The 11,494-nt window shown below is 34.3% G+C and overlaps 1 protein-coding gene and 1 non-coding gene across 4 annotated transcripts in view; one reads left to right on the top strand and one right to left on the bottom strand.

Moving 5' to 3' along the window:
• Positions 1-3,045, bottom strand: part of LOC143238001 (uncharacterized) — an 86,969-nt gene extending 83,924 nt beyond the window's left edge. For all 3 annotated transcript variants that reach the window (XM_076477862.1, XM_076477861.1, XM_076477863.1), the window contains exon 1: positions 2,318-3,045. In XM_076477862.1, the coding sequence (XP_076333977.1) occupies positions 2,318-2,478 (161 nt within the window). In that variant the 5' untranslated portion in view covers positions 2,479-3,045. The remainder of the gene's footprint in view (positions 1-2,317) is intronic.
• Positions 3,046-5,161: 2,116 nt separating this feature from the next.
• TRNAL-CAA (transfer RNA leucine (anticodon CAA)) lies at positions 5,162-5,279 on the top strand. Its single transcript has 2 exons — positions 5,162-5,199; positions 5,234-5,279. It is a non-coding gene; the product is annotated as a tRNA-Leu (tRNA).
• The last annotated feature ends 6,215 nt before the right edge of the window (positions 5,280-11,494 follow it).

Genomic DNA, 11,494 nt, shown 5'->3' with positions numbered 1-11,494 from the left:
CAGGTCTTTAGCTTCTTTGTTAATCCGAAGATGACCTAAGAAGGTCGAAACGTTGTTCTGTACTTTATTTTAATTAAAGTTTTAAAACCCATACCAGCTGTCTTGAGAATACGTTTTGAACACGATATTATACAATTACTTTTAGTAACGACGTTGTGAATATATTTCCATACATCCTTTTGAAGTTAAACATGAAACTGAATCACGTAATGATGACAAATTACAAATCAACATGAAAAACATGACCATCTGCCAGTTGATTAACTCTTCAACTTCAACAAAATTAATTGAATGTTGTGTACAGTGAAGCAGGTCTGCTGGCCAGGGAGGATGTTATCACAAGTCCACTACCACTGACTCCAGAGCTTTACTGGTGTAACAGGTGTACTGTTGTTGACATATTACATTCTTCTGTACTTTCACTCAATGATTTTTAATATAGAATTTCAATGTGCATTGTACCAGAGGGTATAATTTGTACGTAATGTTTCATTTATAACAATATAACAAGTTCACTATTTGAAGTTTTTTAGTGACGACATTTTAATGTTCCTCAGGTCCAGATGAAACATTGGATTCTTACAACTAAAGGTTGATGGAAATTATAATTATAAGCTTTCCAAAATGCATAACTTTACTGTTGTCGTTTTATATACGAAGCAGTCTACACAGGATTTAAAAACGTAATCACAATATTACATTATTCCAATGCTATCTACACGTAACCAGTTCTAAAGGTTTGTTTGTGCTAGGAGTAATGTTACAGTCATGTTGAGGTGAAACAAAATGGTGCTGGAACTCGTCTATCCTGCAATGACTCAAGCTAGGCCTAGTTCGATTCTACATCTCTGATGTTGCACCAGAGCCAAACACGAGACCCACAACGCTTAATTATCAAGCACACTTCAATAGCCCAATTTGGTCGTAGAATTTCTTTAAAGTAAAAGTCTCCAACCTGTATGGTACAATTATATCTTCCTACGGGTAAGGAGGAACCTTTGAAAGACATAACAGTTCTTATTAATCCCACGCTTCAAAACTGGAGGTCACTTTTGGTGAATTTCCAATATACTCTACGAATCAGCAGTTAACACTGTTGACTTACCCTATAATTGTATTTTATTTTCGGATCTACAAATTTACTACATTAATCCACTATTAAATCTTAAACAAATTATATGCGTTAGGGATAGGCCAATGTCTCAAAGGCCTGAACAGCTTAATCTGAGGGTCGCGGGTTCGAATCCCCGTCACACCAAACATACTCGCCCTTTCAACCGTGGGGGCGTTATAATGTAACATTCACTCTCACTATTCGTTGGTAAAAGAGTACCCCAAGAGTTGGTGGTGGGTGGTGATGACGAGCTGCCTACCCTCTAGTCTTACACTGCAATTTATAAATTAGGGACAGCTAGCGCAGATTGCCCTCGAGTAGCTTTGCGCGAAATTAAAAAAAAAAAAAAAAAAAGCATCCCTCACTTTGCTGATTATAAATTTCACTATCATTACTAATTTTTAACGTATACTCATTACTCATATTTTAACCTACACGATCTCAAATGTAGTTTATTTTAACCTGCATTTGGATAATAATCTTATGTTATCCTAACGTTTCGCTTACATCGCTAATCTTTTAACCTTCACATTTCGCTAATATCACGAGTTCGTAATACACGTTCCACTAGCATTATTATATTTGTAATATACGTGTTTCATCAGCATCATTCACTTCGGTTCAATCACGGTGTGCTTAGCAAATGGTTCACAATATATATATTGATTTAATCGTAGGCCTCGCTTTCCAAACTAAATCCTGCTTGGACATGTTGAGGCGTGTGTAAGTGAACGCGCATGTTTCCCAGAGATTACTTTTGTGGTTTATTTTGGTAGAAACACGAAAACGGCCAAATTATTAAAAATAAAGGACAAAAATTCAGATTAAATTAGTTTAATAAAGTAATAATATAATATATTTCCCGTAACACTTGTTATTTTTATATAACTGTTTTAACTTTGTAAGTTAATAATGTAATAACAACTGTAATATACGACAACTAACACATTCAGTAGGTTCATTGTTTACTGTCTCTTTGCAACTGTTCAACGTAATATTTACAATATATATATCTGTGTGTGTGTGTTGCGTGTTATTTTATATTTGAATAAGTTCAAGCTATAATCTCTAGCGTTTTGTTTGTGTTTTTACGCCACCGTAGGTTTGGATATGGACTGTATTAAAGTGTGATGTTAAACTGTAGGTGCTAAGTTATGTATTATATGTTTTAACATTAATATATTGTTACCATAAATCACTTACCTAGTTGGGGTTAACCGTCCGAACTCCATTGCAGGCCCTGCGCAACAATCGTCCTGACAACGACTTCTCAGCGTCATAGAGTACTTCGAGCCGTGACGAGAATGTGACGTAGAATTGTCAGTCATTTTCTCTGAGTTTGTATTAAGTTCTGGATTACTCATTGTAAGGTTTGATTCCGTGACTAATAGCGTTTATGATAGCTAATCGTATCTAAACGCCTGAACAGCACAGATCAAACTAGTAACACTGTTACTAGTACTAGTGTTAGCAACAAAAATCTCCAACTCTTCTATAATAGTACACTCACCTGAGTTCTCTTAATAGTAAGCAAAATTTTCTTGCTTTGGGTTCTTTAAATTGGAAATTTAATCCTCTTGAACCAACGACGACCACTTAGATAGTTTAATGTTGATTTCAAGTCCTACAAGTACATAACACACTTACACAGGAAATACGAAAATGTGCCGGACTCTTGACGTGTTTAAGCCCTTACAATTCTTCAGCATGCCTTATTCGCAACTTATATTACGGATCTTACATATTACCACAAGTTTTTTCTTCTGAAAACTAAGCGGTTTTCTTGTTCAGATGTTAGATGTTTTTTGTCATCAGGATAGTACAGAATGGATACCAAAGTACAGAGTATATATATAAAGTTTATAGATATTATTGAAGTTACAAGCCGTACCACATTTCATCCCACCCATACTTAAGTTCCAGCGTGGACAATGACAACGCGCGTTTTAGTAATGTTTACTTGTACTATGCTGCCATCTAACGAGTTAATTTAGTTGTAGATTTCAATCTACAAAATACAGTAAATCCTGTCTAAGGCGGAATCGCACTGGACAGAGTAAAATTTCCAGCTTAGACATAGTGAACATGCATTTCCTTAATTATATATAATTTTTGAGCGGAACGTTATATTTGCTTGACTCAAGGGAAGTAAGACGTTTGTGAATAAAGTTATTATACTGTTTATGCTATATTTATTACAATAAGAACAAAAATATACATTCAAAATATACATAAGTACACAAAATCTCAATCAAATTTATTTGAAGAAAGTGTCTAATTTCAACTGTTTCGTTTTTTTAATGAGCTTTTTCATGCAGTTACAACAGAACAACAATTCTACGGCCTTTTCATGAAGTTCATTTTCCCTCTTCAATTTTGCATACAATTTGATAGCGTTAATATAACTTAACACTTGCGATAAAGTAGGAATTTCTATTTCCTCATTATCTTTTCCATTTTGTTCATCTTCTAAGTCTCTCACACTATTACCACCTTGCAATTATATTATAGATTTTAAATCAATTTCATCAGTTTCTGTTAAAACATTCTTGACAACGTTCACAAAACTTTCCGCAATCACAGAATCATCTGCATCAATCTTCTCAATCAGAATTTGGATTTCACTAGAATCGTCATAACAAACAACTTCTTTACAATCTCCGCCATTATTGAGAATAAATCCACAGTTTCGAAAGCACTTTATTACTCATTCATCTTTTGCGCGTTTGATTGAATTACTTAAAAATGTAATTGCATCTAACACGTCAATTTTCTTGGTCATTTCAGATGCTCTCCTACAGTCATCCATGTTTGCAATAATATGCTGAAGCATTAATTTATGTATTTCAATTTTATACACTGTATAATTCCATTATCTAGTGGCTATAGAATTGATGTTGTACATGGAGGTAAAAATTGAACTTTTGGATGACAAGTTACATTATCCAGGAAAAATAGAATTTTCCTATTTTCTTGTTCCATTCTTTTGTTCAAAAATTCCTTTAATATAGCACTTGTCATCCATGTTTTATTATTCGCTTTCCATTCCGCAGGAAGTTGATTCTTCCTTACATTTTTGAAATAGCGCGGATTTTCACTTTTATCTATTACCTATGATTTCTCTAGTTTTCCATCAACAGATGCGACCAAATGTAGAGTCAATCGTTCTTTCGAATAGCGACCTCCGAAATAATTACGGCAGAAAAAAGAGCAGAATATATTTAACCAATACTCACTGTAACAAAGTGGCCGGGAATTTATTAATATTTAAAGAAATTATTAATTAAATAAGAAATTACTATTTAATCAAAAACATTTTTTCTGGCTTACTCAGGTTTTAATCCTTCTTGTTGATAGATGATGTAGGTGACAGTTTTCCGTCTGCGTTACCCAGGTTCCGCCATATAGAGGACCTTTTTCTAAAGAAGTCTTTGATAACGCTGCAAAATGTTGATATTTCCGGCTTGTACAGATTTTCTCCTTATGCGGTTTCCGACTTAGACAGGTTTTACTGTACATTGGAAAATCCATTACAGTAGTTAAAGTGAAATACATATTATCTAAAACAAATGAGATATAAGATATAACAGAATTATTTATTTTAATTGAAACGAAAACAGTAAGTTTGTTAAATAAAACAAGTTAACAAGTACGAAAGAACACAAAATAGATTGAGAATGGTAAAATAGGCTAAAAAGTAGTTATTATGTAACTTGAATCAGATGTTAATAATACAAAAGAGCATGCATGATATAATTGTAAATATACTTTAACTGTATGTGAATTTACAATAAATGAAGAAACAATATATAATGATATTATGACGGGTAAAATACAGTTATTGGTTGAATGCAAATAATATACCATGGATGTATTGACTCTTATTCTAGATTGCACTTAAACTTTTGTATCTTTCACCATAATTAATTTAATTATCTTGTTCTGATAGCATAACAAATTAAAAATTATAAATATAAATTGCAGAAAAATTATATTTATAACAACATTTATTATCTTATATAAAATATTTTAATAAACTTAAAACATGTCAGGATGGCCGAGCGGTCTAAGGCGCCAGACTCAAGGTTCTTCCTTACCCTCTTAAAGTGGGTGTGTGTATTCTGGTCTCCGTATGGAGGCGTGGGTTCGAATCCCACTTCTGACAAATATTTTTCTAAACATTACACAAAAATGATTTATAATACTATTAGATTATATTCAATTCAATTTGTATGAAGTTTAAGAATATCAAAATATAATTTAAATTTTGACTAAATACTTTTGATATTGAATTAGATTTTGCACAAGAAATGAAAACTCCATTTTATCCACTATGAATATAAACATCGACAAAAGAAAGATGTCTGTATTTTTAATGCAATAATTTGTTCAATTTATTATTTCTTTTAATTTATTTATATCTAGAGATGTTTTTAAAAAGTGCTTTTAGTCTTGAAACATATTTGACTTGGAAAGTTCACTATAGATGGCGATCTATTCTTAAAAGTCATCGTCGTTTTCCGTTGTTTTTGAATTAAGCACAAAGCTACATAATGGGCTATCTGTGCTCTGCCCACCACGGGTATCGAAACCCGGTTTGTAGCATTGTAAGTCCGCAGACAAAACCGCTGAGCCACTGGGGGGGCTTTTAAAAGTCTGACTCAAGACTTTGAACCTGTAAGTCAAAGATTTATTACTATCCATTATAAAACTTGTGGTTTTTACAACTATAATTTTGCTTCATGAAAATGTACGATGTCTATTAATGTCTCGTTATTGTTGTGCGTTTGCAAGAATTTTCATTCTCTGTTAAAGTATATTTTGACTTTTGGCAGCAGTAAATATACATTTTATTATTATCATTTTTAGAAGCTTGAAAAAGAACTATTTCCATCTAACAACTTGAAGAGATAACCAAATACAGGAAAGCAGATATTTAATTTCGTAAAAATATTATTTTTTGCATTGAAGAACATATGAACAGTTAAACGTTTCATAAATATTTTTATTTAATACCATTGTCTCTCTCATATATGCATCGTTAGCTACGGGCGGAATAATAAATGAAATATTTGTGAAACGTAGTTTTGTTTTCTTTTTTGAATTCTATATTAGGGTGTTTCACCAAATACCAATATTTTCAAGTATTAACTATTATCTCTGCTTATCGATGATGAATATAGTTTTTGTTTTTGAATTTCGCGCAAAGCTACTCGAGGGCTATCTGCGCTAGGCGTCCCTGATTTAGTAGTGTAAGACTAAAGGGAAGGCAGCTAGTCATCACCACCCACCGCCAACTCTTGAGCTACTCTTTTACCAACGAATAGTGGGATTGAACGTAACATTATAACGCCCACACGGCTGAAAGGGTCAGCATGTTTGGTGCGACGGGGATTCGAACACGCGACCTTCGGATTACGAGTCGAACGCCTTAAAACACTTGGCCATGTCGGGCATTGTAGTTTTTATCCTACAAACATGCTACGTAAAATGCTAAAATTAAAATGTGAACTCTAATCTATTATTCAATTTAGTACTTCTCGTTGAATTGTATTGGTTTGAGGAATTCCAACCCTTATTAATAACCCTGGATAAAGATGACTAGCTGCCTTTCCTCTAGTCTTACACTGTAAAATTAGGGACGGCTAGCACAGATAGCCTTCGAGTAGCTTTGTGGGAAATTCAAAAACAAAAAACATTTAGCGTTATTAGCCATAAAACTTGTTGTGGACGATGAAGGTCAGATATAGGAAAAACAATCAAACGATCTTCAGGAGAAATAAACTTATGGAGGCAGGTGTTTTTGTTAATAGAGAAAGTAACATGTCCAAGATCACTATTGGAAGAGATATCAAATACTTGATGTAGAGGAGAGAAAACTGAACATTGTAGAGTACACCAGTATGGAGGGTAAATGTTCTTGAGAATGTATCTTCTAGAGAAAGACAATTGGCTGACGTTCCATAACGAACAAATAAATTACTCAAACACAAGAAAGTGGTACAGACTTAGAATGAAGCTTGAAGACCAAACTACCAGGCTAGACTGAACCAATAGTTCTTTCAAAATCAAAGAGTGTCGCACATGAAAGTGGCTCTGTATTAGCATGACCAAAAATGGTGTCTTGTAGACAGAGAGGTTAGTTCAGTATTAAAAGGAGGGGGACAAAATCCAACATGTGTATGTGACAGTAAGTTGCAGCCTACAACAATTCATTATTGACACCAAACTAGTGCACGCTAAATGTATATGTGAGAATGGGTAAAGTGTAGGAACTTATATTAAAGGAGGCTTTGGTTTTAAGAAAAGCATTGAGGTTGCATCTTTTAAATCACGACCAAAGGCAGTCAGGGGGCTACTGACACACCCGAGGGTATTGGTTGACAATTGTGCTGATAATCTTGACAAAACCCTGAGAAAGCACCTCAACAATATTTTACGTGAATACGTTGATGTATTTGTGGGACAAAATGGCTCAATGGATCGAACAATGATGATTCAGCATCACATAGACACAGTTGACACAAATCTGATAAAATAATTGCCACATAAATTTTCTTGAAGCACTAATGAAGTTATAGCCACTGCAGGAAGAAATAATATAACATTCAGAAAATTCTTAGGGATATACAGTAGTAATTATCAGAAACAAGAAAGGCATGTCAAAGTTCTGTGTGGACTTCTGATAGATACATGTAGTAACCCACACTGACGTCTTTCCATTATTATTGATGAATGATCATATAAAATTATAGAAAACTCACTTTGGTTTAACTCTTTGGATGCTGGCAGTTTGAGCTGGATGTTGAAGGCAAGACTGAGACTGGTTTAGTATGTGAGTTTCACGTTATGGCATTATATATATGTAATATTCCAGCCATCTCTGAGAGTTGATAGAGCTTACATTCAAAGGATTGCAAAGGGAGAGATGTCTGAACTATGTTGATGATATTTTGGTGTTTGTCCACACTTTCAATTAAATGTGTGAAACCCTGAGACGTGTTGTAGAACAAGCGAAAGATGGACTTGAAACTAGGAAGTATTTATATTTATTCATATTAAAGGAGGTGGTATTTCTTGATCATACTGTGAGAACAGATGAAGTATTGACAGACTCAGATGAGAGGTCTGTGGTTAGAGATAGGTCATGATTTATGAGGAAACAGGAAGTCCACAGTTTTCTTGGATCCACCTTATATTATTGACGATTTGTAGCCAATGTTTCAACAATAGTTGCACCATTGTCAACTATAAAAGGGAAAGTGCACTTTGAATGGGGCAAGGAATGTGATCAAACGTTCTGACCCATAAAGTTTGCTTTGGTGGGTACTCCAGTGTTAATCTATCCTTGTCGGGACTGAGAGTTTCTTTTGGACACTGATGCCAGTTAAAATAGAATCAAATCTTTGTTATCATAGATGCAGGATATAATGTGTAATTGCTTACATTACTCACATACTCATGGCTCCAAGTTAAGATACTGCAAAGGAAGAAAAATTTCTGGTTGTGGGCAGCTTCATAAAGTACTCTTGTCACTAACTCTATGATAGGAGGTTCGCTATCTATGTGGAACATGCTTCACTGAAGTGGTTAATGAACTCTTAAAATCTAAAGAGGATGATAGGAGATTGGATAACAATATTGCAAGAGTATTATAAATTTGTGATCTTTCATTGCCTGTACCCACAACATAGAGTAGGCCTTGCCCATTTGTGGAATGTCCTGATCATGAACTCAGTGAGAGTAGAAACCATAAGACCATAAATTAGATTATTCTAATGAATGATGAATGATGAAGGTAATGCTTCAAGGGCTTTGTAATGAGCAACTGAAGGACCCTAACTTTGCCTGCGTGCTTTGTGCACTCAGAGGTAGTAGAGGAGAGTACTACAGACACACATAAATTGTGGCGCTTGTGTGGGCAGTTACTGCTACAGGAAGGTGCTGTAAATTTATGTGTCAGAGAAAATAAGGGCATCATCCTAAGTCATCTTAACCTGCCCGACAAAGGATGGGAAGCTGCTGATACTTATAGGTAGTTTTTGATTAACCAAATGAGGAGGAAGTAGAACCGGAAGTGACTAGCAGCTCCGACAAGCAGATGGAATGTCAATATCAGCCTCCTGATCGATATTAATTTGATTGATCGTCAAATCTAAAACAGTTGTTGGATTGGGTAACTGATCAGTGAACGGATGTGGCGTTCCTTGCTTTCCGAGCTATCACGTGGAAAAGTTTAGTAGAATTTATGAAATGGACCACATGTTGTAATTACTACGCGATTTTCAGAACTAGAATGGCCAGGTAGATATTATGATATAAAATATCCTGAAATTTTCACAGAATCATTCCAATAACCTAGTTGTATATCTGTAGATCTTAGCACCCAGTGAACAATGGATTTTACATCAGTCTCATGGAAGACATACCTTACCTGTGGTTTGAAAAAGAGTCCATCTTTTTCCTAAGTCTACTGAAATTCAGTAGTAAGAATATGAAGTAATAAGAATATTCATAAATATACGTTAAGGTTTAAAAGTGTTAATTTATATGAATTTTGCAAGTGATAATTAATTTCATGAAACATGAAATAAAATGTTTATATGCAAAAACGGCTCGTTTGGGTTGAGAAAATATTTTACATAGAAGAGCGAACAACATTTCGATCTTCTTCGGTCATCGTCAGGTTCACAAAGAAAGAGGTAACTGACTGGAAGCTGACCACATGTTTAGAAGGGGTTGTGTAACTGAGTGTCGGAATGTAGAGGGCGGTATTAGATGTTTGAATATATAATTTTATTTATTTTATTATATTAATATAGGTATAAAGGCGTTCCTTTATATTGGTTTATTTTGGGTTTAAGTTGTTGTATAAGTAAGGCTTCTTTAATTTTGCGTTTGTTTATGTTTGTTTCTTTATTTAGTATTTGAGTGTTTTCTATGGTTATGTTGTGTTTATTTGACTTGCAGTGTTCGAAAACGTGTGAAGGTGACTTTTTATGTTCTTTGAATCTGGTTTCCATTTTTCTACTTCTTTCTCCAATATAGAAGTCGTGGCAGTTATCACATTGTATTTTATAAATAATGTTGGTGTGGTGTTTGTCAATGTAGTTTTTACATAGTATAGACCTCAGTTTTGTGCCTGGTTTTTGAATAAATTTGGTATTAACTGGAATGTCATATTTTGTTACTAGTTTTTGCCAAATGTTGGTTATTTGTTTGCTGATGTCAGGAATCTATGGTATACAGCAGTATATGGTTTCGTGGTTTTTTGATTCGTGAGCTGTATTTACTTTAGTTGGTTGATTTTGCTTTCTGTCTAGGTATGTGCGTATAATGTTTTCTACGGTTTGTGGAGGAAACTTATTGATGTTGATGAAGTATTGTTTTATTTTGTCTAATTCATCGTTAATTTTATCTGGTGAGCATAGTCTTATAGCTGTATTTATTTGGTTTCTTAGTATGTTGAGTTTTTGTTTTGTTTTATGTGCTGAGTTCCAAGGAATGTATAGTCCAGTATGGGTGATTTTTCGGTGGATTTCTGTTTTGAATTGTGTGTCAGTTCTTGTAATTTTGAGGTTAAGAAATGATATTTGATTGCTTTCTTCCTGTTCAATGTTGGGATGTATAGAGTTAATGTGATTGAAAAAATTAAGTATGTGTTCTGTAAATTTGAATCCCGCAACCATGTCATCTACATATCTGTACCAGTATAGTGGTGGATGTAATGCTGTGTTAATTGCTTGTGTTTCAACTTGTGTCATAAAAATATTGGCTAGAACTGGTGATATTGGGTTGCCCATGCTTAGGCCATTTGTTTGTATATGGTTGTGGTTGTTGAACATGAAGTTTGTCTTCATCGTGGTGAATTCTATGAGGGTTGCTAACTGGTTACTGGGAATTTCTATAGTTGGGTTAGGGTCTCGGATATAAAGTTCTAAGGCTATCTTGCAGGCTTCAGTGGTTGGAACTTCTGTAAAGAGAGATATAACATCGAAACTGGCCATTAAGGCTTTATGATTAAGTTGATTTAGATTAGACTTGAAATTAAAAGAGTCTTTGATGAATGAGCTGGCTGATGTTACATATTTGGAGAATGCCCATGCTATGTATTTACCAAGATTGTAATTAAACGATTCATATGTGGACATTATTGGTCGTAATGGACAATCTGGTTTATGAGGTTTGGGGATGCCGTATATTTGCGGTGTGCGTGAGTCGGTTTTACGTAGGTAGGAAAAAAGTGTTTGTGAAATTGTGTTGGCTTTTTTCATTTGTAGTAGTAATTTGTTCAGTTGCGTCTCGTGTGTCTTTGTTGGATTTGTGTGTATTGGTTTAAATTTGTTCGTGTCTGATAGGACGTTATTCATTTTTTGGATG

Source organism: Tachypleus tridentatus, chromosome 13, assembly GCF_004210375.1.
Source record: "Tachypleus tridentatus isolate NWPU-2018 chromosome 13, ASM421037v1, whole genome shotgun sequence".
Lineage (NCBI taxonomy): Eukaryota > Metazoa > Arthropoda > Merostomata > Xiphosura > Limulidae > Tachypleus > Tachypleus tridentatus.
The sequence above is the reverse complement of the archived record's forward strand: the minus strand, read 5'-3'. Positions and strand labels throughout refer to the sequence as shown.